We start from the raw sequence: 26,754 nt of genomic DNA on the forward strand, positions 1-26,754 counted from the left end.
GTGAGAAGGAGTGAAGCACTCAGGGGGACCCAGGCTCCCAAAGGAAGGAAGGACAGGGAAGGGGCACTGCCCCACCGGACGTCGGGGCTCATCACAAAGCTCTGGCCAGAGGCCAGCGTGGTGGTCATCGGTCTAAGATGGACAGCCAGACCGGCGGGACCAGAGAACCTGACACACATGGGTCCAGAAAGTAGGGGCCTGGCCCGTCAGAGGAAGAAGAGGAAGAAGAGGCAGAAGAGGCAGAAGACAGTTGCGTCTGTGCCACACGTGACCTCCTGCAGGGCTGGCTGGGCTCTCAGCCTCCCAAGACTCCATTCCCCACGGAGGGAGGGGGGAGGCTCAGAGAGGGCCAGGGAGGCCCAGGGTCTCCCAGCTCCGGTCCTGTCCAATGCAGTGGGCTCTTCCCAGTGTGGGGCCCGCCGTGTCGGGCTCCTGATCTCCGGGGGAGCCCTCGGCATCTGCCCCGTCACTAGGGTCCCACTGGAACTGGAGAACCCCTGACCGAGACACAGAAAGAGGGAGGAGGACAGAGAGTGAGAGTAAGAGCAGCGAAGGGAGAGAGAGAACGGGAGAGCCCAGAGCCGGTCCCTCTGCAGACTCGGCCACGCCGCCCGAGCGGAACAATCGGGCACTGTCCCACTCCCTCCTGCCTCCCCCGCCCCAGGCTCCCACCAGCTTTCATCACTGACCTAGCCCAGGGACAGAGCACCAGGCGAGGGGGAGGGGAGGTCAGGGGTCAGCCCATTACATGCCAAGCAAAGCCAGGAATAGAGCTGCTTTGGAGGTGGGTGCAGGGGACCAGGGGCCCGGTGGAAGCCCACCTCCCACCTCTGGTCAGAGGCAGCCCCGGGGGCAGTTGAGAAGAGAGGCCAGCGCTGCCCTGCACCCCAGGGGCAATAGGTCCATGGCTCCATCAAAGCTGGCAGTGGGCTTCTGGAAGGGTGCAAATGTCTCCAAGCAACACCAGTTCCCTGTCCCTAGGGAGCCTGGCCCCGCAGACCCTCGTCCCCAGGGCTGGCCCACCCAGCCAGGGCTCCTCCCTTCTGCCTCCCCAGCCCAGCTCCCCGGTTGCACAACCCTGTCCCTACTCCCCCAGACTTGGGGAGGGGAAGAAAATGCCCCCCACTTCCACCTGCCCGGTGGCTGCAGCCAGTGCACGGCTCTGCCTGCTCCGGCCCCCTCCGCTAGTGTCCTGTGGCCGCCCAGGGCCAGGCAGAGTCCAGGGTCCTGGTTCTGACCCGGGAGGGAGGCCTCGCTGACCGCTGCCTCAGCTCTGGGCTGCTGCTCCCGGCGACGGGTGCTCGTTCATTCATGGGAATGCACCGCCTGCTACTGTGCTGCGTCGGTCACAGTGGTGTGACTCCCCCCCCCCCCAGGATCCTGTCCCTGGGGAACTCCCAGTCTGGTGGGGAAACGGACGTGAAACTGGCTAACAAGCAAACAAATGGGAACCCCCAAGCTGTGCCGTGAGCCGGGCGGAATGAGCGGGTGTCTGAAAGGGAGGAGCCAGGGCCGTACTTGAGCTGGGTGCCCAGGAGGGCTTCCCTGAAGAGGTGACGTGAGGGCGTGAGCAGACCTGGGGGAAGAACACTGTGGGCAGAGGGGGCTGCAACGGCGGCCAGAGGCCTGGGACAGGACGTGCAGGGGGAGGAAGGGCGGGCCCAGGTCTCTAGGGGACGACCCTGGGCTGGTTCTGCGTGTGCTGGGAAGACCCCGGAGGGGTCTGAGCGAGGAGTGGCTTGGTCTGACTTGACTTGAACACCAACACCGATCCCCGCGACAGCCGTTGTGAGTCGCAGAGACCGTGACTTGGAGCCCTCAAATGACGCTCCTGTGGGCACACGGCTGCCTCTGAGTCCAGCCCGACACCGGCTCCCCACGTGCCCACAGCTCCGCCCCCTCCCACTGGGCTCCCCTTCAGATTTGGGGCCCCTCCTGATGCTCCGAAGCGGGAGGTGTTACCTAGGTTCATTGCCCGCCGCTCCCACGGGTGTCGGGGCCAGACCTTGTTCTGCCTGGTTCTCTGGTGTGTTCTCGTGGCCCGCACAGACTGGGTGCTCGACACTATTTATCGTCGACACTATGTATCGAACGAATAAATGCATGAACGACTAGTCCCCGTCTAAGGGCTGTGGCGAGGTTCACAGGTGGCAGTGAACGGAAGCTGCTCAGCAAGGGGCCTGGCACAAAGCAGATTCCCAGAAAGCCCGCGCTCTAGATCTCGGTGCTGACGGTTAATTGAGCCAAATTCCACCCACCGGCCAGTGGTGTCTTGACCTTTACAGGGGCCGTGAAGCCAGCAGTGAGCAAGGCCTCGCGCTGGGGCCACAGCTGCGCTGACTGGCAGGTACTCCCGGCACCGCGCACCATGCGCATATCCAGCCTCACCCATCGCCTCTGTGGTCTCTCCAGCCAGCCCCTGAGCTGGGCGCCGCGGTAACAACCACAAGAGTGGAAAGCAGGGAGAATTCACGTAGCTCCAGTGACCCCTGGTGTTTCTCACAATGGCCACTGGGTGGCAGCACGTCCCCAGGAATATGGGGTTGGGGGTTAAGCTTTTCCCGTTGAATCTGAGGCAAAGGAACTGAGGGACGAGTCCTGGAGGGAACCCAGGCCCAGAGAGGGGTTGGGACTTGCCCAGGGTCACACAGTTTTCAGTGGCAGGGCAGGGCCAGGTGAGAGGACGCCTCACCTGCCTGGACAGATTCGGGGGCAGAGCAGGGGGAAAGGAGCAGCGGCGAGCTTGGAGCGCGAGGGTCTGAGGGCCAGCCCGGGCCAGCCTCCTACAAGGGGGGTGGATGTTCTCACCCGAATTTCAGCCCCTAGAATCTGACCCGTTTCGAAAAAGGTGCTCACACCTCCCTCCGAGGCTCTTGTTGACCCCTCTCACCTGTGACTCTGGCAAAGGTGGCCATTCTCCCCACGCTCCCACTGGGACTGGCACGGTAACCTCATCACCCCGTCGCTGACCCCACTGTCTGTCTCCCTCCCCCTCCCCCTGCCACAGTGATTTCCTGAGGACACGGCCTGTACCACCTTGCCCTCTGGCTGTGTCACCTGCCCTTCTTCTGGCCTAGGTACCGCCAGCACCTCTTCTAGGACTCAGCTGAGTGTTGCTTCCTCCAGGAAGCCTTCCTGGCCTTTGGCTCCTCCTCATGGTGAGGCCCAGGAGAGGGACTGTGTGTCTACCTGAGCGTGCACGGACTCTGTGCACACCCTGGGCCTCTGACACCGTCGGCCATCGGAGCCAGCACTGAAGCCGTGCAGGGAGCTTCATGCGAATGCAGCCTTCGAGATCCCCCTTCCCCAGAGACCCGGATCCAGCAGGTGTGCAACACAGCCCAGGACTCTGCACATAAGACACTTCCCCAATGAGTCTGCTGTGAGGGTGTGAGTGTGTGAAGGCCCTTTCCGTGTGAATTCAGCCCTGCCCCCAGAAGTAGTTGGCAAAATGAAGATGATGAGGAATGACAATAACCACCTCTGGCATCTGTGCCAAGGGACTCACACATCCTGTCACTCCCATTTCCCCTTTAATCTTCGTCTCCATACCTTCTCTCTCGGGAGGGATGGGCATCCCCATTTTACAGATATCTGAGGCTCAGAGGCAGAGGGTGATCTGCCCCAAATGCCCCTGCTGCACACTGGCAGAGCCTGCTCTGGGGTCATCCTGGGGTGGCAGAGCTGCAGGCTGTGTTAAAGTTCCTAGGCTTGAAAATAGTTGTTTGCTGAAAATCAAAATTCCAAACCTCAGGACCTATACTGAAGGTCCTGGTTTCCCAGGGATCAGGCCCTTGTCACCTCGTTGCCTCTTTGCCCATCCATGGCCTCTCCTCCAGGGCCCAGAGAATGCCCCATCTCACGTAAAGCTACAGCTGTTTCTATGCACTTCATCCGCAGCCAGATATTGTGCCAGGTCCTGTGGGAGATACGAGGGGCAAGACCTACCCCAGGGGCTTCCGTCCCACTGGGGAGACAGGAAATGCTCACTTGGGTGATGGAGCAAGGTGCTCCAATTTTCTTTCCCCCTCAAATAAATTCATGGCCCTAACCTCACCCCCTTAATCGGCTGGGACAGGTTCCGTGCTGTGTGGGCTGACCCAGGAGACCCCTGCCTTGACAAATATAAAGTGGGCCCTAATATCTTCATTCTAACAGGCAGGACAAAGCAACTTGGTTTTCTTTTCCTTGTTTGTTGTAATGACACCTGTTGATAAATTCCTAGCGTCCTATGGAAGGCATTATAAAGTCGGTACAGATGCAGGAGAGACAGGGTCATGGTGAACTTCAAAATCCTGTGAAAGTGACCCGATCAGCAGATCAGTGGGTCCAGGAGAAGGTCGTTGCTACTGCGGCATTCTGCACGTCTGCTGAGGCTCAGATTAGCTCCCTGAGGAGGGGGTGCGTGGGCTCCCAGCGGTCCACGGATATTCCGATAACCATCTTTCTGCATCCGTCTTTCCTCCGAAGCCTCTGGGGGCAGCTGGGAAGGCTGCTGGACGGGCCTGAGCCCAGGCTGCCCGCATGAGGTGGATGCCAGGGTGTCCAGGGAATCCACACAACAGTCACGGCCGCAGAGGCTGGTGGGGAGACGAGATTCGGACCCCTTGGCTGGGAAGCACAGATGGCATTTCCTGACCTCAGTGGGACTCCAGGACAGCTGTTTCTCAGGGCTAACAAAGGAGAGGGGGTGTGAGGAAGCTCTCACCCCCAAGTACAGCAGAAACCATCCGCCGCAATGCTCTCAGCTTGCATGCAGGGAGAGGAGGGAGGTGCGGAAACGGAAGGGAAGGTAACCTGCCCGACTTGTCAAAAGCAGACCCACTGGACACAGGTGTGCAGGTGTAAAACGGGCACTGGACGAGGTTGCAGTCTCGAAGACCTGGATCTTACACCTTGGTTGGGTGGCTCTGGACAAAATCCCTTCCTCTCTCTGGCACTTGGTTTCCTGGTTTGCAAAAGCGGGATTAGGCAGGCAGCCTCGAATACTTGTCTTTCTAGTAGGGGAGTCACAGCACCCTAGGACGGGGTACGGAAAATGGGAAAGGGTTTGTAGGTCGTCGGACTTCGCCGTAAGTCTCCCCATCTAAGGATGCTCCCGTTGCCACGGCAACCGGCCGGCCGGCGTGGTCCCCAGCGTCCCGCTGAGGAAGCTGGGAAGAACCCTGCCCTCACCAAGATGGCGGCGGCCTCAGGACAAGGGGAGGGGTTGAGCGCTGCCGGCCGGTCCAGACCTTTTCTCTGTTTCCGCTTTCCCATGCCAACGGGCGAGCTTCCGTCAGTACTTGTTCTCTTTCCTGCTTCTGGGAGCCCCGGGAGCCAGGGAGGGAAGGCTTGCCTGCAGGGATTGGGGCAAATACCCGGAGGGGGAAGGCGTGACTTCTGCGTCCTGCCGGAAGTGACGCGACAGTCGCGGCCGCCGACAGGTGGAACGGCAGGTGGGTTCAGGTGCCAGCCTGGCCGGGACCCGACTGTGGGACCGACGCTTCCGGTGAGCGCCAGAGGCACCTCCCCAGGGCTTGGAGACCCGTGGGACGGGCTCTGGGATCTGAGCCCGCCGCCCTGGTCTGGAGGCCCCTCCCCCCCAGCTCCCCCCCACCCCTTACCTAGTGAGAACAATCACCTGCCCACCCGCCGGGACGCCCCCCACCGACCAGAGGGGAGGGGGAGGGCCGGCAGCGCCGGGGTTGGAGTTGGAGGGTAGGCACAGCAGTTCCCTGAGCCCCTACGCTCCTTTCTCTCCCGGATCCAGTTCTCTGCTCCCCCGCCGAGCTGAGCAGTTAGCCAGCCCACCTCAGCTCTCGGAACCATGTTTGCAGACTTGGACTATGACATCGAAGAGGATAAACTGTGAGTATTTCGTTCTCCCAGCTCCCAAAGCTGCAGGTGTCCCAGGTCCTCCACCCCCAGGCCCCCTTGCTTCCCAGTTGCACCGACCCTTGCTTCTCCGCGGTGGATCAGGTCTGGGTCTTGTACTGTAGCAGAAGGGACCCTGCCCTTCCAAGAGCTCACGTCTGTAGGGGGCTGTGGACACAATAACAGAGCATTACAATTCAGGGCCATAAGGGTCCTAATGGAGAGCGACCTGGCCACCAGGAGAGCAGAGCAGGTGGGGTGGGGTGGTCAGGGAAGGCTTCACGGAGGAGGTGGCAGCTGAGCCAGGTTCAGAAGGATGAACAGGAATGTCATAAGCACAATGCCCTCCCCAGAGCAGACAATGAGCGGGACAGGGGTTTTCAAAAGTTGAGGTGGTCTCCTGGTTAGACTCCGTCCTCCCTCGGAGCCGGGACTGGTGCGGGGCCTTTCCGTGTCCTTGGCCCTTTGTAAGGTTCTCCACGGCGTCAGTAGGTTGTCAGCGCGAGTTTGTTGTTGAGTAAATGAGTGTGTAAGTGAGGACATTTACCACAAAACGTAAATAGTGCTAATTTGTAGTGAAAGCTGGGAGGTAATTGAGTAGAGTGGCCGAGAGATGGGCCACGGGCCGTTTAACAGGGGCAGGCTTCCCAGAGGAGCTGATCTCAACGTTCCACGCGCACCTGACGCGGTGACACGTCTCACTCAGACCTCGGAGGCGGAGTCAAGCCGAGGGAAGGGGGGCCTATTTTTATGCAGTGCTTGCTATGGCCCGGCTTGGTGTTAAACACTTTCTATGCACTTTCTTACAAGCAATTGGATAAAGTCGCCATTTCATCCGTACTCTTTTAGGGATGAGGAAACTGAGGTGCGGAGAAGGTACCTTGCCTAAGCCGGTAGCTGATTAGTGGCGGAGCCGGCATGTGGTCCCATGACTCTGAGAGCTGTGTGCATCTCAGCACCAAACGCTGTCTCTCTGGCCAAATGCAGAAGGCAGGGCTGGGCAGCGCTCGGAGCCGCTCGGGGTGTCGGAAGGCCCGGCCCCTTCCCCGTCCCCTTCAGTCACCCTGCCTCCAGGAGACTCAGCCTCTCGTGCTTCTCTCTGTAGCGGAATCCCGACCGTGCCGGGCAAGGTGACCCTGCAGAAGGACGCTCAGAACCTGATTGGGATCAGCATCGGAGGGGGTGCCCAGTACTGCCCCTGCCTCTACATCGTCCAGGTACTGCGGGCTTCGGGGCCGGGGGTGAGGCCCTCAAGCGGGCGAGCCACCTCCCTGCTTGGGCATCACGCAGGCAGGCTCCTCCCTCTCCTCTGCGCAGCTGGCTCCTTCCTGTTCTTGAGGTCTGATGTCCTAGGACAGTCCCTCCTCACCCCACCCCCCAAGCAGGTGCCCTCTTGTTCTCCTCCGTGATTTCAGTCTCTTCTCGCCCTTCTCAGCACTCGTCACCGTCTTGGTCGTCAGGTGCCTAGCTGCCTTCCCAGGCTCCTTGTGCCGTGAGGGCAGGGCCCCGCTGGCTTTGCCTGGCAGTCAGCACCTAGGAGATGCCGGTCATGGAGGGCCTTCCATCAGTGTTGAATGGGCCCCCAAACCTGCAGCCTTTGGTGCTGGGCAGGGCTGAAAGACTAGGAAATTATGTTGGCCTGAGTTCAAATCTACTTCCCTGGTCATTAGCAAGTTGGTTCAGCTCCCAGGGCCTCAGTGCCCTCGCCTGGAAAGTGGGGATATGAAGTGTATGAAGGTGAGCATCTTTGGGTTGTTGTGAAGATTGAATAAAATGGCCTGGTGTAATGCCTGGTGCGGAAGAGGTCCTCACAAAGCAGTCGCTGTTACTGTTTTTTTTTTAAGGTTATATATATATATTTCTAGAGAGAAGGGAAGGGAGGGAGAAAGAAAGAAAGGGAAACATCGATTGGTTTCCTCTTGCACGCCCCCAGCTGGGGACCTGACCCACATCCCAGCATGTGCCCTGACCAGGGATCGAACCGGTGGCCTTGTGGTTTGCAGGACAATGCCCAACCGACTGAGCCACGGCAGTCTGGACATTGCTACTATGTTTATGGCAGTTGCTCACGTCCCCAGACGAGCTGCCGGGGGTAATGCACGATTTTGCGGTCCCTCGGAGAGCGAGCAGCCCCGTGTCCTGTCGGCTGTGACTCAGGAGTGGCAGCGGTCTTTCTGTAGGCTTGGAAGGGACCTTGCCACCTCAGACATAAACTTGACCCGGATTCTACCCTGCTCTGACCTGCTCTGACGGCTGAGTAGCCGTTGGTGGCAGATGGGAAAGTATGGTCTCTGAGGATCTTGCAAAGGAGGCGGTCACTTCTGGGCCTTGAAGACGGAGATTCCTGGGACCCCGTCTCTGCCATTCAGGGGGCTGCCTTCTCCAGCGGTTTGGCCTCTTCCGTCCAGCAGGCGTCAGGGAGGCCACCGTCCCCAGGCCCGGCCTCCTCCCCGTGCACCCGCTTAGCCTGTCTCCTCCCAAACACTCTGCTTCCTCTCACCCGACCTGCGCCGTGTAGCTGTTCTGTAACTTTCTGGCTAAATCAGTGCCAGCCAGATTGGAGCGGCACCGTTAGAGAAATCGACCGCAGACGTGACTTGGGAGGAGCAGACGCTCAGGTGGGGGCGTGAGGTCTGCTGTGTTTGGCATCAGGAAGGGCAGGTGTCCTCAGTCACGTGTACCCCCTGCCCTCCTCCTCCCGCCCCTCAGAGCGTGGGGCCAGATCTGCCGTTGGTTCCGGCACGTCTACCCCGTCTTTCTCTAGCGCCACTTAAGGGACTGCGGGGTAGAGGCCAGGACGGGGCCGGGTGTTGGTTGGGTGAAGGGACGCCTGTCTCTCACCAGCTGTCTTCCCAGCTGTCCCTTTTCTTCCCACCCTGCCCTCCTCGGGCACCCCCAGGTGTTTGACAACACCCCGGCGGCCCTGGACGGCACCGTGGCCGCTGGCGATGAGATCACCGGCGTCAATGGCAAGTCGATCAAAGGGAAAACCAAGGTGGAGGTGGCCAAGATGATTCAGGAAGTGAAGGTAAGGGCAGCCACAGGCGCAGGCGCCCTGACCTGGCGAAGCTGCTTCTGAGGCCCCGGCAGGCCTGGAGGGGGGCTGGCCTTGCAGGGCTGCTGTCCTGGGAGCGCTGGGGTCCCTCAGCTCCTCCTGCATTCGTTCGGGGCAGCGCCAGCTGAGCTCCAGGACTCCCGCGCGCTTTAGCAAGGGGGTGGGGCACCGGGAGCTCCAAGTCAGCTGTCCTCGAGCTCCCCGGGGGCCAATCAGACAGAACCCGGCTCGGCCACCCCACAGCTGCTCCAGGCCCAGGCTCCTGCTGAACAGCGGGCATCCCGGCACCAGAGGGCGCTAGTGCGTAGCCCCTCAGCCGTCCCCTGGAGACCTGCTGGGAGTGACTCTAGGGAGCCGGACACAGGGAAGGAGCCCTAAAGCCGCGGGACGACTTCAGAGTCTGGGAGTTCAGGGTTCCAGCTGTAACCTGAGCTCGGCCGGCCGAGTGCTTCAATTCCCCCTGCTCCCCATCCAAACCCTTCCTCCCTCCCCCTCCGTCATCCGTGTCTTAATGGCCTGGTGCCAACATTCCTTCCCAGCCCTGCTTCTTGCCTTAGCCCAGGGCCAGCGCCTTCTCCCCTTTACTCGGCTCTGCCCCACTGCTCTCCTGCCTCCTGCCTCCAGGGCGGAGAGTCCAGCCCTGGCCTTTCTCCTGTGTCAGCCCCTGTAGCCACAGGACAGGTGGGGGCTGGGCTTCAGGGCCCCGCTGCACAAGAGGAAGTGACTCGTTCGTTCAGAGCCCAGCCACTGCTCCCCCTGGTCTGGACTGGACCGTCCCGGGCATTATCTGCTGGGCCAAGGAGCTCATCGTGGGAAGTGGGGGGCAGTGTTTCCTTCTGGTTCAGAACTGGAGGGGTGTGCACCCTTCTGGGTCCTCCCCTCACCCCCCCCACCATGGCTCCTCATCAGGACCCTCCTCATCCTGCCCTGCACCAGCCCCTCGAGTTTCCGTGGGGACCAGAGCCCCCCATGCGTATGTGCAGCCTCAACATGAACGCTGACTCCCACTGCGTTGCCCCCGCCCCTGCCACCCTGCCACCTGTGGCGGCCCCAACACAGGTGCCATGCTCTTGGGGAGCCTGGCGCACCCACCCCTGGTCTCAACACTTCGGGCCAATGTGGTTTCCCTTCAGGACCCGGTTCTGAAACACTGTCTTGTATTTGGGGGGTGCGGTCCCGTGTTGAAGGGTGTTGGGGTTGCGAGGGCGGGAGTGGCCGAGGCAGCCTACCTGGCAGCCCGGGCCCTGGGCTGGGCCCCTGCGCTGCGTCTCGACACCCCAGCACCAGGCGGCACCCCAGCGCCAGGCACAGAGAAGGGAGTGGAGGGGCCGAGAGGGAGGGGACGGCCCCCAGCGAGGGGGAGGACCCTCCGCGCGGGTGTGAGGTGGGGACGGCGCAGCACAGGCTGGAGTGTGCCGTGGGGAGGGCGGCATGCCTGCGCTGGCCGGAGCACGGGACCCCGGCGACCTCCCGGCGGCGAGCTCTGAGACAGCAGGGAGCACGTCTGCCCTTGTCCCCTCCGCTGGCTCCCCAGGGCCTGGGGGGTGGAGAGGGCGGGACCTGGGAGTGGACAGTCACAGCGTGGGGCCTGTCACAGCCCGAGGTCTGGCGGGGCCGGATTCGGGGTTCCCTCATGACCACAGGTTGAGGGGCCGTGGGCCCGGAGGCCCCTCCTCAGCCCCGCCCACCCTGCTCTTCCAGGGGGAGGTGACCATCCACTACAACAAGCTGCAGGCGGACCCCAAGCAGGGCATGTCCCTGGACATCGGTAAGCGGGCCGGAGCAGCGGCATCCGGGGCCCCTTTGTGACACCGCGCTGGCAGTTAGGTGGTCACCCTCCGACTGTTCTGCCCGCGCCAGGGGCTGGGAGGCCTCCTCCTCTGGGGCCTTGCTGCCCCAGGGCTGCCCCTTGTGGGCCTGGGCACTCACCCTCCGGGCGGGGAGGGTGCCCCACCCCCGGCCTGGTGCCTCAAGGGCCCCTGCAGACCCCTGCCCCACCTCGGCCTCTTTTCTTGCCCAGCTTCTCCCAGGAAGGCCCAGGTCTGGACCGGCCGCAGGCCAGCTCCCCCGCCCGGCGTGCCCCAGACAAGGTGGCTTCTGCCGTGGGCCGGGTCTCTAGACACTCCCACACGCCAGAGCCCACCGCAGGCGAGGTCCTCTGGGCTGGCCCCTCATTGCAGATCAAGGCCTGCCACCCCTAGAGGGCGCTGTGTCCCCCGGGTGGATGAGCACCCGGACCCCTGGGCTCCAGTCTGGCGCCTTTTCCCTGTACCCTAGGGCCAGACCCACCTCTCGGTTTTCTAAGGGGAGAGGCCAAGGGCAGGTTGAGTCTGTCCTGCGTTCTTCCTCTCAAACCCTTTGTGTCCGCCCCGGCCCCCGGCTGAGGACTGAGTATGCAGCCGGGTGTGCAATGACCGAGTCTCAGGTCCAAGGTCCGCTGTCATCGGTGGTATCTCTCCTCCCCTCTGGACACTGGGTCTGGATGTGGGTGGGGGGGCGTCCCCTGACTTCCCTAAGGCTCCCATCAAGGCCGTGGCACCTGGGCTGTCCGTGCTGTAGGCCTGGGCCCTGGGCTAAGCACCTTGCATGGTGACCCCCTGCCAGGCTCTCAAAGGCCCCTGACGTGAATGGAGCCGGGCCCAGTACCCCCCATGGGGGCCCTCCCAGGGCGTAGTCACCCCAGTGAGTCTGATGCGGTGGGGCAGGGCGGCCTGGGGGCCCGCCGCAGACGCCGCCTCACCGAGCCCCTCTCTCCCCCCCGGTCCCAGTGTTGAAGAAGGTGAAGCATCGGCTGGTGGAGAACATGAGCTCGGGGACTGCAGACGCCCTGGGCCTCAGCCGGGCCATCCTGTGCAATGGTGAGTCCCTTCCTGCCCTTGCCCCGGCCCTGGACCTGGCCCTGGCCCCAGCCCCAGCCCGGAGTCTCAGGCCGGGCTCCCAGGGCAGGGGCACTGCCTGTCCGACAAAGCCACTGTGGGTCCCCCCTCTGGCCTGGCCCTGGCTTCTACCCGTGGGGACGATGGTCACCATCTCTTTGAATCCCCAGAGGCCTCTCCAGCTCCCACAAGGCATCCACAGTGGTCAGTTGAGTGTCCCCTACCTGCAGGTGAGGACTCACAGATGCAGGTCACAGGCAGGGAGATGGACCCACAGTGGGAGGTGCCTCCTTCCGGCTCCCCAAGCCGCTGCCTTTGCCACTGCACCTTCGCCACTGCGCCCGCTGCTCACCTAACCAGGCCCTGCCCTACCCCAGTGCCTCCCCTCGCCCTCCTCTGGCCCCCTTGCACTACCGTGCCCATGGCTCCGGCGCTGCGCGCCTCTGTTGCTGCCTTCCTCCAGCAGGTGGCGCTGCTGCCCTCCTTTCGGCCGATTAGGGCTGGAGGTGGCTGCCTGGAGGGAGAGGGCCTGCCGGGTGCGCACGCTCACACCCACACATGCGTGTGCACTCGCTCTCCCCCCAGGGCGGCCAGTGAAGCACTTGGCCCCGCTCCTGCCGTCAGCAGCCTGCGTCTATAAACAGCAGCAGCCCTGCCGAGCGTGGGGGGCAGATGTAAATGCCTCCCTAAATTGTAGGCGCAGCGGGGCCCTCTGGGCTTCATTGGCTGGGACGTGGGGGTGGGGTCTGAGCTCCTTCCAAATGGCGTTCAAAAGTGGAGGCTGCTATTTTCGGCCTCTTGGTGTCTATAAATCCCTGTTACTGTAGTTACCATGCGTTAAGATGAAATTAGAACCGGTTGTTGTGTTTTTCCCCCCAAACCTTGCAATTTCCCCAGCCTTAAATAGGGCTTCTAAAACCGAAGCTGGCACGATGTCCCGTGACCCTGCTAAAAGCAGCAGCACGCCGCTTACGTGGCTCCCGCCCCGCCAGGCTGGCCGGGTGCCAGGCCGCTGAGCAGCCGGGGCCTGGAGACCAGCCGGTGGCCTCAGCCTCCCGAGGACCCCCACGCTGCCCCCTTCCTGCCCCGAGCCTGAGCCTTCCTCCCCCGACAGCCCGGACAGCCTGGACAGCCCGCCGCACGGCGGCCTTCCCTGGCCAGAGGAAGGCCCAGCCTTGGCCTCTGCTCCGCCCCCCCCGCCCCGCCCACACTGGAGACTGGGGGCGGAGCGCCCCGGCTCCCTCGGCCCCCCGCTGTGTGTCTGTGATCAAGTCGCTTTACCTCCCTGTCCCTGGTTTTGCTTCTTGTAAAACAAGGGAAGTAGCTCTCCCCCAAAGGCTCACGTGGGCCAAGGACTGCGAGGTGTGGAGGGAGCCAGGAGGGTCCCGGCTCAGAGCACAGGAACGTGGGAAGGCCAGACCCCGGCTGGGGACGGCCGGGCACAGCAGCTGCAGACACAGGCCCCAGGCCTGCAGTTGCTGCCGGTGCCCCCAGCGGGGAGGTGCAGCGCAGCACATCCCATCGGAGTGGAGGGCATGGCGCTCGCCGCAGGGGAAGCCCTGCTGGTCCCGCACCTTGCCGCCCTGGCCCTGAGCCTGGCTGGTAGCTCCTGGCTGGCGCCTCTCTAACCGGAAAGGCCGGCTCAGCCCTGGCAGTCCACATGGCCCCCTCACCCTACAGCCCTTACTGCCCGCCAGACATGGGCCGCCACTGCCCGGCCCCGCTGCTCAACTGCGAGCCTCCAGGGCATGTGTGGGACCCCACTCACCCGGCCATTCCTGGGGCGTAACGTGGGCCTGTGCTCAGCGAACGGTCACCCGGGCCCCGTCCAGCGCAGGCTCCTCCCCAGAGCCCTTCCAGAATGCCTCCCCTCCCCACGTCACTCCCCCTCCGAGCCAGCACGGCCACCTTTCCCGCTCGCTTCTCCCGTGCCGGGAGCTGGGAGCTGGGAGCCGCGCTGAGCCCGTGCTGCAGTGATTGCCGCCGCCCCCAACCGCCTTCCCTTTGGCTCTGGGCCGGCTCGTGTTAGCCTGTGGGGGGCTTTGGCCTTGAGGCGGGCCAGGGGGAGCCCCCCCAACCATTTTTCACACGTGACTTTCAGAAGTCCCTGCGTCTGCCCCTTGGATGTGCCCCAGCCTTCTGGGTTGGGGGCTGCCCTGCCTCTCATCTGGGTGTTCTGAGCCAGCGGCCCCTGAGGGGCCCTGTCCCCCTCCACGGACTCTGCTCTGCACCGATCCTGTCTGTCCTCTGGGGTCCCCCGCTGTCTCTCCCCACCCCTGGCTCACAGACACGACTGACCTCCCCCCTCTCTGACCCCCACAGACGGGCTTGTCAAGAGACTGGAGGAGCTGGAGCGCACCGCGGAGCTGTACAAAGGTGGGCGGCACCCCCGGCCTGTAGTGTGCGGGCTGGCGCTGGCTGTACCCTGGGGGGCCACAGTGGGGGCAGGAAGGCCGGCCTGCCAAATTCCAGGGCCATGGCTGTTAAGAACTCTTTTTAAAAAGTCTTAAAGACATACATTTTTGGACTATAAAAGTAATGCATACCCACAGAAATTCAGTAAGAGCATGTGTAGATGTAGGGAAAGTCCCTGGGACGGGTGCTCCCCCGCCCCCCAGACAAAGCCTGCAAGGGGGGCCGGACCGCCTCCCGCCCCTGTGGGACCCTGGCTGCCCCGCCTGATGAGGGAGCCTGAGGAGGGCTCCTTGTGGCGGGAGCTGCACCTGTACCCCTGGGCCGGGGTGGGTGGGGGGCGCTGTGGGAAAGGCAGTGACCCCAGGGCAGTGAACCCAGGGTCCAGGTGGAGTAGAGGGTTGGGGCATGTCCCAGGCCTAGGGGGGGCGGAGCTATGCCCCATGCCCCACCCCCACGGCGTGGTCTCTCCCGCAGGGATGACGGAGCACACCAAGAGCCTCCTGCGGGCCTTTTACGAACTGTCACAGACGCATCGGGGTAAGGGCACCCCCAGACTCGCTGTGTGACCCCAGGCAAACCCCTGCTCTGCCCCCGGGGCTCCACGTGGCCCACACAGTGAGGGTGTGGCCAGGGTGCTGCTGGGCAAACAGCACAGCATCTGACCACGGGCAGCTCTGGGCGGGGCTTTGTCCAGGCACCCCCGGAAGCCACGCTGGTGCCGGCTGGGAGCATCCTGACCGGCTGCGTCTGAGCCCTGTCTGCGTGCCCCGCCCCCTGCAGCGCACCAGGCCCTTTCTCATTCGCGGTCACATTTCCTCTCAGTCCCCCAGCTGGACAGGGAAGCCACCGCTCACCCCGTTTTCCAGGTGGGAGAGGGAAGCCGGGGCACAGGAAAGGGTCACACAGCTCTTAAGAGGACGAGCCGGCCCAGGACCCAGGTGTCCAGGCCCCAGACCAGTGCTCCGCCCTCAGATGGCACCGCTGCCCCCTGGCCTGGCCCGGCCATCTCCCCTGGGCTGGTCCCTCAGGAGATGGAGGGCAAGCTTAGGGTACCTTGGGGTACCCACCACGCTTCCTCAGCGGTGCAGACCTGCTCCGGCCCGTCATACACGCATCTCGTGGGGTGTAGACCCCACGCAGAGCTTGGCCTTCAGCCTACCACGCCCCCTGCCCCCCTGTCCCCCACAACACCCCCCACAAGGGCCAGGCAGGGGCAGCCTTCAGGGCGAACTCGTCTCGCAGCCTTTGGGGACGTGTTCTCTGTGATCGGGGTGCGGGAGCCGCAGCCAGCCGCCAGCGAGGCTTTTGTGAAGTTCGCCGACGCCCACCGCAGCATCGAGAAGTTTGGCATCCGGCTGCTGAAGACCATCAAGCCGGTAGGTCCCGAGAGCACCCGCGTGGCAGCGTGGGAAGGGCGGGCGGGGACCGAGTGTCATGCAGAAGGGTCCCGGCCTGGAGTCGGAACACCTGGCCCGGTGTCGACCTCCAGGTGGTCTGCGGCCCTGCCCCACCGCTGCGTCCCGGCCTGGCCCGTCCTCGCCTCTTTGTAATGAACAAGAGCGGCGGGAGTGCCCATGGGCTCCGGCGTTTGGAGTCCACTAGGTGCCGCTCTCTGTCACCCCGGCCAGCTGGGCTCCTGCCTGTGGGGGCCTCAGCATGTGCCCCCTGCCCCCCCAGATGCTGACGGACCTGAACACATACCTCCACAAAGCCATCCCCGACACGCGCCTCACCATCAAGAAGTACCTGGACGTGAAGTTCGAGTACCTGGTGAGTGGTCTGTGGGGGCAGGGGGGTGCGCTATGGCCTGCAGGCTGAGAGCCCGCCTGGAGCCGGCTGGAGCCCCCCATGTCCGAGGCAGGGTGTGGGCCTCCGGCCAGGGGCAGTGCCCTCAATGTGGACCTCTGACCCCTCGGGATGTGGGGGCCCCTTTACTAAGGGGTTAGACCAGGTCAGTGGTTAGACGGTGGGCGCTGAGGGACGTCAGCGAGTCTCACGGCGCAGTGACCGTGTTGCGGTGGGAAGGAGTGGGGTGGGGACGACGCCCCCTCGAGCAGCGGCGGCCCTCAGCTGCAGGCTGTCTGAGCGCCTCTCCCAGGCCCGTCTGCAGCCAAGCCGGCGAGGCCTCCCTAGTGTCTGGGGCCAGGGGGCCCGTTTTCCCAGAGCACCTCTCGGGCCTTGAGCTTGGTAGATGGCGGGCGGCCTCTCAGGCCCTTCCACCCTCCCCAGTGAGCATCCTGCCCCGTCCGCTGCCCCGCCCCCCCCAGCAAGCGCCAGTGTGCGTGAGGTGCTCAGGCCTCCCCTCCGCCCAGCCGGGGGTCTGCAGGGCCCCGGAGGCCCAGCCTGGCTGCTCCCCTGGGTGGCTTCGGGGCTGTGTGGCATGTGGGGAGCTGGGCACGTGGGCACACCAGGGCAGGCCCCCAGGAGGCGCAGCCGCTCTGACAGCCAGCCTCGCCTGTCCCCACAGTCGTACTGCCTGAAGGTGAAAGAGATGGATGACGAGGAATACAGTTGCATCGTGAGTGCACGGGGCGGGGACACAGCCCTGGGGTCCAATAGGTTCGGCTCGGGGGCGGGGACTCGGCCCTGGGGTCCGAAAGGCTCTGTGCACGCCACCCCCTGCCTGCCTCCAGGGCCCCCTGAAGGTTCTGCCTCTGCCAGGGACACCGGGTGGGCCAGGCCAGCCTGGGAGCGGCCTGGGGGGCCTGGCCGGCTCTTGTTGCTGAAGAAGTGGGGCCACCTCCCCCACCCCGGCCCCTCTGGCCAGCTCACTGCGGGACCGCCCCCTGCGCCCACTCCCAGAACAGCTGCCCACTCCCCATCCCCAATTTTGTGAGGTTTGTGCAGGGAAAAACTGACTTTCCTCTCCCTGAAGAGGCCTTTTTTATTCTTAATTTGCACTACTTTTGATACCAGGATCCATCTTATGACTAAACGTTCACTTATTTAACATGGGAAGGGTTTCCGTTTGTTTTTTCACAAAAGTGTAAGTGCTTCCAGCAACCCCTGGTGTCTCAGAGGTGAGGAGCCCTGGGTGGGAGCCGAGAGAAGAACCCAATGGGGCGGGTGCGAGCTTTCCAGCCCCTGCCCCGTCCGTCCCAGAGCAGAGCCCCCCCCCCCATTCCCCAGCGTCCCTGACGCCCCGCCGCCCCCCTGCCCCAGGCCCTCGGGGAGCCCCTGTACCGCGTGAGCACCGGCAACTACGAGTACCGCCTGATCCTGCGCTGCCGCCAGGAGGCGCGCGCGCGCTTCTCGCAGATGCGCAAGGACGTGCTGGAGAAGATGGAGCTGCTGGATCAGAAGCACGGTGAGGGCCCTGGGGGCGAGTGGGCGGGGGGCGAGGGTGACGTCCTACCCCAGTGAGTCCACGCGCCGCCCTCGGCATGGCGGGGTGGGCACCATCCCCCCACTTCAGAGCTGGGAAGTGGGAGGCCCAGAAGGGAAGAGCACTCACCTGGGCCCAGGGCCGGCGGCGGCGCTCTGAGTCCGACCCAAGACAGAGCCCCGGCGAGCGTGCGCCCGCCCCGCCCCCTCCAGCCTGGCCTGGGTGGGGCGGACTCCAGCCCATTGGCCCGGCGGCGGGCGCCTGGACTGCGGGGTGCAGTCCCCAGGCCATTGGCCCGGCGGCGGGGTGCCTCTGCTCCCTCAGCTGGAAGACAGACCTGGGTTCTGTGTAGGGCCGGGCAGCCCTTGCTCTGCCCCCTGCCGGGGTTTGAGGTCCGGGGAGGTGCCCGAAGGGAAGCCCCGGGTAGGGAAGCGGGTCCGCTCCGCAAGGCCCGCAGCCCTGGCCCACCGGCGCCCCTCCGCCCGCCCCAGTCCAGGACATCGTGTTCCAGCTGCAGCGCTTCGTGTCCACCATGTCCAAGTACTACAATGACTGCTACGCCGTGCTGCGCGACGCCGACGTCTTCCCCATCGAGGTGGACCTGGCCCACACCACGCTGGCCTACGGCCTCAGCCAGGACGAGTTCACCGACGGGGAGGAGGAGGAGGAAGACGAGGAGGAAACGGCAGCCAGGGAGGCGCGAGGGGCTGCCGGGCCCCTGGACAAGGCTGGAAGCTGGTGTGCCTCCTGAGTGCGCCCGTGCAGTGCGGATTTGGGGGGTAGGGAGAGCGGGAGGGCGCCGGCCTAGAGCGGCGGCTGGGCCACCGCGCGGCAGGGCGGCGCATGAAGGCCTGCTGGCTTGGGGCGCCCGCCCGCCTGCCTGCTCCTCTGTCCCAGCACAGCAACCCGGGCTTCTGCCCAGGGAAGGCGCCAGGGCTGTGGCCTCGGACTTGGGCGCCGGCCTCTCCATCTTCCTCCCCGCCTCCCCAGACAACGAGAGCTGGGTCTCCCGACCTGCCCTAGGGAAGGGAGGGCAGAAAGGGGGAGGGGCTGGCGCTGGCAGGAAGTCAGGACCCTCCCTTGTGGGCGCCTCCGCCGGCCCCACCTGGAGTCCGCGGGAGTGGGGGCCGGATCCTACGGCCGCCGGCCGAGGCAGGCCCAAGGCTCCTGTGCACCCTGGCCCCGCCCCAGGCTGGCCCCGCCCCAGCCCAAACTCACACCTCGGTGGCCTTTATTTATTTTACTCCCCTGGTTCAGCCACTTCCCTGGGGAAGGGCTGGGCGCTGGGCCTGCGTGGAATAAACACAAACCCAGACGGCTCCGCGCTCTGCAGCGGCCTCAGGCCCGCCTCTTTTTTCCCTCCACTCGCTGTCCCGCCCCCGCCCTCGCCGTAGCTCTGCCCATTGGCACCGGTGTCCCGGTTCAGAGGTGGGACGCCCAGGCCCCAGGCCGCTCTGTGCACGGGGGCGGGGCTGGGCGGGTTTGATCGCGGACCGTCAGGTCCAAAGACGACGCCCCCTGCCCCAGACTTTACATGCGTGTCCCCTTCGTCCTTCAGGGCTCCTGGCCGTGCGCCCACCCCTGGTTGGGGGTGGGCAGGACAGACGCTGGGCCAGGAGGACCGAGGCCCCCTGTGGGAGAATGGTGAGGGCGCCCCGCCTTCCCGGTGCACCCCTCTGCTGGGGCGGTGGGGGCAGCTGGGGGCCAGCGGCACCTCAGACTCCTCACGGAGGAGCAGAAGCGGGGTGACTGTGTGTCCTGCCTCACCTGCACAGTCCGGCCCACACCTGGGGTCCCAGTGTCATTACTGACAGTGGCCCTGCTCACTTTTTTTTTAAATTTAATCTTCATTGTGTTTTTTCCCCCGTTACCATTTAGTCCTCTTATACCGCCCCCCCACCCCCAACCCCTATTGACTCTCAAAGTGCCCCTGATGACAGTGAGACAGTGAATGGCAGGGGCAGGGGCCTGAATGGGAGTGTCAGACGGGCCTGGGGTCGTGGGGGAGGGGGGCCGTCACCGGGCCACCTGAGCCCTGGGGCGGGGGCAGCCAGTGGGGAGGCCCGAGGCTGAGACCAGAACTAGCAGCCTGAGTTCAGTCACCGCCCTGTGACCCTGGACCGTTCCCTGACTTCCCCGTGCCTCAGTTTCCCTGCCTGTGAGTACTGCTAATAATGGGACCTACCTCGCTGCTCGTGAGGACGGTCAGGTGAGCCACCACTTGTGAAGGGCTGGGCCAGGGCCTGGCACAGGGCCAGCGCCCTGCGTGTTTGTTACATGAGAGGCAGTCACCGCCCTGGTGTGCTGGGGGAACCGCGGGCGCGGGGTCAGCAGGCCAGCCACCTGCAGGGGCACCCTCACCTTCCTGCAACCCGGCTGGAGAAAGGCCATCAGCAAGGAGGGGTCCCTCGTGGGATGGGCTCTTTTGGGGCGGCAGGGGAATGGCTGGACGGAGCCTGCTGCTGCCTCTGGGGCCCGCTGCCCACACCCAAGGTTTGGAGGAAGGGAGGCCACGGAGGGGGTGCCGGGTATGTGGGAAGAGGGTAAGTACAGAGAGGGATCTCTCTTCCCCGGGCGGGGTGAGACCTGGAGCTCCAGCCCCGGGTCAAAGTGCAAGAGGTCAGCCATCGGAGGGCGAGAGCAGACGCCCTGGGACGCCCCACGAGGGAATCGGGGGTGGGGGCAGCTCCTGGAACCCCACTGGTGCCCACAGGGACGCGTGTCCAGGGCAAAGGCCGCAGGACTCGGGAGCTGCACCCTGGAGAGAGGAGACTCGGGCTCGGCTGGGGGAGGGTCCCTCTCGGGAGGCACTGGCCCTGAGCTCCAGGGCGCACAGAGTGGAGTCGCCTACTGTCACTCCCCAGTGTGTGGGGGCGGGGCCATAGGTGCAGGGCCGGGGTCCAAGCCCTGTCCTCACCCTGGACCCAGACCCGCACTTGGCGCACTCAGGCGGGTAGAGTCCCGCCCTGCAAGCAGCCCCCACCAGAGAGTGGGCAGGTGTTGCCAGCCCGGGAACACCTGCCCCCACCTCGGTCCCCCCCTCCCCCGCCCCGCACCTGCCGGTGCAGAGGGCCCTGGGAGAGCCCCTCGGGCTCCCTCCCACCCGTCCCCCCCTCCCCAGGTCGGAGGCGCGGGGACAGAGCCTGTCTTTCAGCTGAGCTTTATGACCTTGGGTCTTGCAGGGCTCAGACCGTCTGGGTGCAGCAGCTTCACGGGGTGCGGGGGGGGACAGGGCCCAGCCATGGCCCGCTGGGCAGATGAGGGGGGCAGCTTCCCACCTGGCCCCAGGGGTGACTGCCCCGAGCAGTCCCCAGTGTGCCAGACCCCCTAGGAGCAGCGGGGGCTCTGGGAGGGGAAGCGCTGCGGCTGAAGTGACGGCCACCCCTCCTCGGCCCCCCTGCGCTACGCAGACGTGGGCGCCGGCCCTGGCTCTGGTCCCTCCTCCACCTCGGGCTCTGCGGGCTCGGCCGCGGGGCTCAGCACCTCCAGGGCCTGGAGGCCACCGGGCTCCTGGGCAGGCAGGGCTTCAGAGTCCCCTTCATCCTCGGCATCCTCGCTGTCGCTGGCCCCGCCCTCGCTGCCTGGGCCGGGCGGGGAGTCCCGAGAACGGTGCAGGCAGCAGTTGGTGGCCACAGCCATGAAGACCCCGGCCAGGACCACCTCAGAGCCAGCCAAGTAGAAGATGATCTCGTAGTTCTTCAGCATGTCCACCAGGCGGCCTGGGTGGGGGAAAGGGGAGGTGAGGGCATGTGGGTGCCCCCACCCCCCACCCTGAATCCTCAGGAAAAGGGCGGCACCCTAGACTTGGTGGGGCTGCCGGTTAGGACACTCACACGCCCCAGTCATTACTCCCACTTTACAGACACAAAACCCCACGCAGGCTCTGCCATTTGAGACTTTTAAAAATGTCACTTCACTCCCCTGGACCTTAGTTTCTGAAGTGACATGGGGCCTTTGGCGAGGCAGCACCTTAGCAGCTTCCAGGCCCCTCTGCTCGCAGAGTCACCCCCACCTGCGCCCCAAGCGCTGTCCAGCTGGGGACATGGGGGTGGCACTGGGCTCCCCCCTCTCCTGGGGGCTCCAACCCTTGCTCTTTCCACCTCATCTTCAGGGGCCCGTCTCTGCTCTCCCCCCGCCCCCCACCCCCCACCCCACCTCTCCAGGCTTCCTCCTGCCCCTCCCGCAGCCTCGGACCCCATGGAGCCCATTTGCAGGGCAGGACAAGGCGTGTGGGTCGTCACTCCCACTCCCCCTCTGTCTTTTCCAACTTCCCTGTCCCACGCACTTCTCACTGTGACTCTCAGGAAAACCTTTTACAGCAATTGCAGGTACTCCCCCCTAAAGTGAGGCTCCTTCGGGGCCCCCTCTCAGGGGCATTCTTGGGGCTGTCCAGACCAAGTTGGGTCCCTCGGCCTGTGCCTCTGAGGCCGTGGGGCCGTGCCCCAGTGCCCCCTGAGCCAGCCGTGCCCCTGAGCCCTCTGAGCATCGTGCCGCCAGGCTTGTCTCCCTGGTCCCTGCCCCACCCACGGCCCGCGGGCCGTCTCTGCATATTCAATCCACCCCGGAGGTACAGGAGGAAATGAAAGACGGGTCCCTGAGCTTCTGGGGGTGGGTGGGGGACTGGCTTGTGGCCTTTGGGGGTGGGCCTGGGGGCTTCCCACACCAGGTTCAGGGGCTTCACGGTTCCCGCTGGCTCAGGTGAGATGACCAAGCCTGAGGGGGCGCTCAGCCATCCCACCTGGAACTGCGGCCGCTCACCGCATCTCAGGTGCAGGCGGGCTCTGGCAAAGGAGCTGCATGTGGCAGCTGGCCGCCACTCCCTCCTGCTCACGGGCAGGCCTCCCGCTGTTTCAGGGGTCACTGACAACCCAGGGAGACCCTAGTGTCCCCCACCCCATCTTGTGTAGAAATACTGTGCCCCCAAACACCTGCAGGAAGCCCCCCACCCCGCTCCCATCAGGATGATTTCCTAAGAGGTGATGAGGGCAGAGTGCCCAGGGAAGAGCCTAGTGCCCCTCCTTCCCCCCTGAGCACACCAGGCACCCGCACACTCTCCTGCCCCAGGGCTGCTCCCCCCAGGACACCGCGCCTGTTCCAGTCACTGTGAGAAGCGGGGAGACTAAAGCACTCAGATGAGGGGTGGGCATTTAGCACTGGGCAAGGCTCCCCTCTCATTCTGGGACTACAACTTGTGTTAGGCCCCCGTGCCTCAGTTTCCCCATCTGCAAAAGGAGAGGAAATGTTTGTACTCGGTGCCAGCTGCTAGAGACGACCCAGCGAGCCTGCAGCTGTCAATGCCGGCTTCTTCCTGGCACCTGTCCTGTCTTTCCCGACCCCTCCCGGAGCTGGTGGAACTGGTTTGGAGGAGGGGCTAACAGGCCATGGGAAGGGGAGTCCATCCCACCAGGCTGTCTCTTCCGCGGGGTCACCCCTGAAAGTTCCATTTAACAGGAAGGGGGCTTCCCTCCGGCTTGGGGACACTACGCCGCGCCAACCCCTCCTCCTGCGGGGCGCGCACCGGCAGAAGGCGGCCCGATGAGCACGGCCACGGCCTCGATGAGCAGCACCAGGCCCAGCGCGCTGGGGAAGCGGTGGGCGCCCACCGCGGCCATGAGCACCTCGAACTGCAGCGCGCCCACCATGCCGTAGGAGAGGCCGAATGCGACGCAGAAGGCGACGAGGGCGCCGTAGGAGCGCGCGCGCGCGCTGCTCAGGTCCGTGATCCCGTTGGCCAGCAGGGCGAGGCTGAACAGGTAGGCGACGTGCGGTCGCAGACGCGCCAGGCCGGCGAGAGCGCCGCACGCTGGCCGCGCCACGATGTCCACGAAGCCCACGATGGAGAGCAGGAAAGCGGCGTCCGCGTCAGGCACGCCCGCGTCCTTGGCGTAGTTCACCAACAGGATGGCGGGCACAAAGAGCCCCAGCGCCATCAGGAACTTGGTGACGGCGTACACCGCGAAGGCGCGGTCGGCGCACACCGTCACGTCCAGCAGGCGTCGGCGAGTCTTGCCGCCAGGGGGCGTCTCGCTCAGTCTCAGCCCCTTGCGGTCCGCGTCTGCCTCCTCCGGAGCTTCGCCCGCGCTGCGGGTGCGGGGCGGGGGGCCGGGCCCCGGCGGCGGCCGCATGACGGCGCCGCAAGCGCAGCAGTGCAGCAGGAGGCCGCCCAGCAGCAGGAAGCCGCCGCGCCAGCCGAAGCGCTCGAGCAGCTGCTGGCCGAGCGGCGAGAGCGCCGACAGGAACACGGGGCTGCCCGCCGCCGCCAGCCCGTTGGCCAGGGGCCGCCGCTGATCGAAGTAGAGCCCCAGCATGATGAGCGACGGCTGGAAGTTGAGGGCCAGGCCCAGGCCTGCGGGCGAGGCGGCGCCGTGCCAGGCTCCCAGGGGGCCCCCACTCCATAGCAAGAGGGAGCGGACAGAGCCCCCGGGGAACTGAGCAGGGGGACTTGGAGGGACAGCTCCGCCGGGGGAAACAGCAAGGACTCCCAACCCCCACCCAGAGCCCTGCAAGGGAGGAAGGCAGCGCGCCCTCACCTGTCAGCGCGCCGGCTGTCAGGTAGAGCTCCAGCAGGCGCGTGGCGAAGGATGCCAGGACCATGCCCGCTGAGGCCAGCAGCCCACCCAGCAGCATCACCGGGCGACAGCCGAAGCGGGTCACCAGGATGCTGGACACCGGGCCTGTGGGCAGGGCAGAGTCACCACTTGGGCTGCCCCAGTGCCCTGTCGGGTAGATGCTCCCGGCTTTGCACCTCCCAGCCCTGGAAGGCGGCTCAAAGGGATGTCACTCCTGGTTCAGGGACCCGGAGGGCAGTGTCTGGCTGAGGTCACACAGCTTGGCTGGGACAAACCAAGGAGACAGTGCCCCGTGGGGGACTCAGGGGAAGGGCCCCGCCCTGGCCCAGAGCCCCCCTCCCCACCCCTTGTGAGAACACGGCACCCAAAGCAGAAGGCGCAGACCCCACTACCCTTTTATCTTCGCAGCCTGGGACCCCGGCATGGGCTGCCTTGCTCCCCGGGCTCCCCCACGCCTCATCCCCACCTGCGGCTGCCCGGCCAGGCTGACTCTAGCGCTGCCCCTGTCCCCACAGGTGAATTTCATTGAGACCTCAGTTTCCCCACCTGTAACACAGGCAGGTGTGAGGGTTTTTGGCAGGAATGGCGGGACCCTGACGCTAGCCAAGCTTGCAAGGGCGGCCACCTGCGTGCGGCTCCGGCTCCCGCCGCTGTCCCTCTCCTCTCTGGTGCCAGAACTCCCACAGGGAGAGAGGGGGGTCTGTGCCCGTCCCATGGCGCCCCGGGATACCCTGGGGATCCGGCACCTCCTGGCCCCTAACCCCACCCACCGCAGCCCTGGGGTTCACGGGGGGCGGGGCACGCTGACCGGTGCCGTAGAGCATGGCGAGCATGATGGAAGACACCCAAGCCGTGTCGCTGTAGCCCGCGCCGAAGTCGTGCATGAGCGCGCGGAAGAAGACGCTCACGGCCTTGGGGAAGCCGTAGGCGAAACCGGTGACCACGAAGCAGGCGCCCAGCACCACCCAGCCCCAGCCGCCGTCCGGGGGACCCGCGCCCCGCCGGGGGCCGCCAGCACCCATCGCCACTGTCTCTGCTGGAGGAAGAGGAGGCAAGAAGGGAGGGGCGAGGGTCTGGAACCCAGACAAGGAAGGGGGTGGCGAGCCAGCGTGGGGAAACTGAGGCAAGGGCCTACCCGCCCCCCGCCCCGGGAGCCCTGCTCAGGGGATGAAGCCAGGAGGGGAAACGGGGTACCAACCTCACCCCACGCCCCCACCGCTCCGAGGAAGGATGGGGGGTGGTAACAGGGTCGTTCCCACCTGAGTCTGGGCTTCAGGAAGGCTTCCTCCGGGGGCCCTCCTTGCTCTCCAGGTCCTAGTGGGTGCAGGGGAGGGGTGCTGGCGGCTGGAGGGCCTGGCCGCCAGCGTGCGCCCCGAGGTGTGGGTGGGGGCCCCCAGTGTGCATGTTGAGGGTCTCTGGACCCAGAAGCAGAGGTGGGGGAGGGGGAGACAGGCACGCCCCACAGATCGGGTGGGGTTATTTTCCTCCCGGCCCAGTGGCAAGCCCCTAATTCCTCCCACCGATCGGAAGTGACCCGCGTCGTTAGAAAATCGTGGGGGAAAACAGGAACGTGTTTATAACAGCATTAGCCTTGACTCAGAAGCCAAGGGAGCCAAGGGCTCCCACTCACCCCAGCTCAGCTGGGGGTCTGCTCTGTGGCTCGCACGGGCCCCCTGCCACCCGGAGCCCGTTTCCCCACCCGTAAGATGAGAGGCTGACCAGGCCCACAGGGAGTCTTGGGGTGGGGGTTGGGGCTCAGGCCCCCACTGGACAGGAGGGGACCTCCGAGGGGGCCCCAGGAGAGCGCCCTCTGGACTGCTGAGGGGCTCCCCAACCTCTGTGCATGCGCAGGAGGCAGCTCTGGGGTTCACGCTGCTGGAGTCCAGCCCAGGGGTCCACACCGCAGCCCCCGGAGCCCCCAGAATGGACAAAGAGGGTGGGCCTCAGAGGCAGGGTGGGCCTCAGAGGCAGGGTGGGCCAGCCCACAGCTGGGCAGGAGCCCCCCTCCCTCCGTCCCGAAGCCGGCTCTGGCCCGGGGTCTTGGCCTTGGGCAGTGCCAAGGACCTGTGGGGGGCTGGGACTGCCCCCTTCCCACAGGACCAGCTCTGGCGTTTCCTGCTGGTGTCCCCTCATCGTGGGACAAGAGGGTGGTCACTGGTGGCCCCCACCCCCCACTCACCAGAGCTGTCCTATGGTGTGGGTGTCCGGCCTCGCATCTGAGGCCTGCGGGGAGGGGCTGCCCTGCCCCCCACAAAGCCTGGCCTGGTGGGGGTCCCCGGCAGAGACTCCCAGGCGTGCTGGTGGATCCGCCGCTGGCCTGGTTTTCACCCCGACTTGCTTCCCCGGCCTGGGGCTTAGAGCAGGCCCCCGCCCCCAGCCCCTGTAAGAGGCTTTTGCCCGGGAGGGGAGAAGGGACGGCGCAGAGACCAACCGTGGGGCTTGGGCTGCCCACGCAGAGCCGGACGGGCATGGAGACCCTCCAACTCTGGAGCCTCCGGAGGACACACAGGGTCCTTCCCGGGGGTCCCCATGGTGCAGGGTGGGGTGGGGGCAGAGCCCTGCCCTGCAGAGACCCCCCCCCATCCTTGATCACCTCCGGTCCTCGCCTACCGCCCACCCTGGGCCACGCTCCCGGAAGGGCCTCCGGGGCTTTCCCTG

General features: G+C 65.2%; 2 protein-coding genes across 11 annotated transcripts in view; one reads left to right on the top strand and one right to left on the bottom strand.

Moving 5' to 3' along the window:
• PICK1 (protein interacting with PRKCA 1) overlaps positions 1-18,836 on the top strand; it is a 66,739-nt gene extending 47,903 nt beyond the window's left edge. Inside the window, exons 1-13 of one of the 4 annotated variants that reach the window (XM_036019610.1) lie at positions 5,203-5,438; positions 5,753-5,850; positions 6,962-7,073; positions 8,756-8,884; positions 10,613-10,679; positions 11,680-11,769; positions 14,110-14,163; positions 14,677-14,739; positions 15,445-15,578; positions 15,880-15,972; positions 16,670-16,720; positions 17,365-17,509; positions 18,019-18,722. In XM_036019610.1, coding sequence (XP_035875503.1) covers positions 5,810-5,850; positions 6,962-7,073; positions 8,756-8,884; positions 10,613-10,679; positions 11,680-11,769; positions 14,110-14,163; positions 14,677-14,739; positions 15,445-15,578; positions 15,880-15,972; positions 16,670-16,720; positions 17,365-17,509; positions 18,019-18,278 — 1,239 coding nt within the window. In that variant the 5' untranslated portion in view covers positions 5,203-5,438; positions 5,753-5,809 and the 3' untranslated portion in view covers positions 18,279-18,722. Of the gene's footprint in view, positions 1-5,202; positions 5,610-5,752; positions 5,851-6,961; positions 7,074-8,755; positions 8,885-10,612; positions 10,680-11,679; positions 11,770-14,109; positions 14,164-14,676; positions 14,740-15,444; positions 15,579-15,879; positions 15,973-16,669; positions 16,721-17,364; positions 17,510-18,018 lie in introns of those variants that run through there. The other 3 variants (XM_028532285.2, XM_036019608.1, XM_036019609.1) reach the window with 3 other exon arrangements.
• Positions 18,837-20,671: 1,835 nt separating this feature from the next.
• On the bottom strand, positions 20,672-26,578 carry SLC16A8 (solute carrier family 16 member 8). 7 transcript variants are annotated; one of them, XM_036019616.1, is made up of 6 exons: positions 26,276-26,578; positions 25,356-25,410; positions 24,905-25,132; positions 24,058-24,201; positions 23,046-23,873; positions 20,672-21,246 (listed from the first exon to the last, which is right to left on the bottom strand). In XM_036019616.1, the coding sequence occupies exons 3-6, from the start codon at positions 25,116-25,118 to the stop codon at positions 20,930-20,932; spliced, it is 1,503 nt and encodes a 500-aa protein (XP_035875509.1). In that variant the 5' UTR covers positions 25,119-25,132; positions 25,356-25,410; positions 26,276-26,578; the 3' UTR covers positions 20,672-20,929. The 7 variants fall into 7 exon arrangements, with proteins under 7 accessions (XP_035875509.1, XP_035875510.1, XP_035875505.1 ...); XM_036019617.1 differs by lacking the exon at positions 25,356-25,410; XM_036019612.1 differs by having other exon boundaries at positions 24,905-25,410.
• Positions 26,579-26,754: the final 176 nt, after the last annotated feature.

The sequence above is a fragment of the Phyllostomus discolor genome, chromosome 2, assembly GCF_004126475.2.
Source record: "Phyllostomus discolor isolate MPI-MPIP mPhyDis1 chromosome 2, mPhyDis1.pri.v3, whole genome shotgun sequence".
In the NCBI taxonomy this organism is placed as follows: Eukaryota; Metazoa; Chordata; class Mammalia; order Chiroptera; family Phyllostomidae; genus Phyllostomus; species Phyllostomus discolor.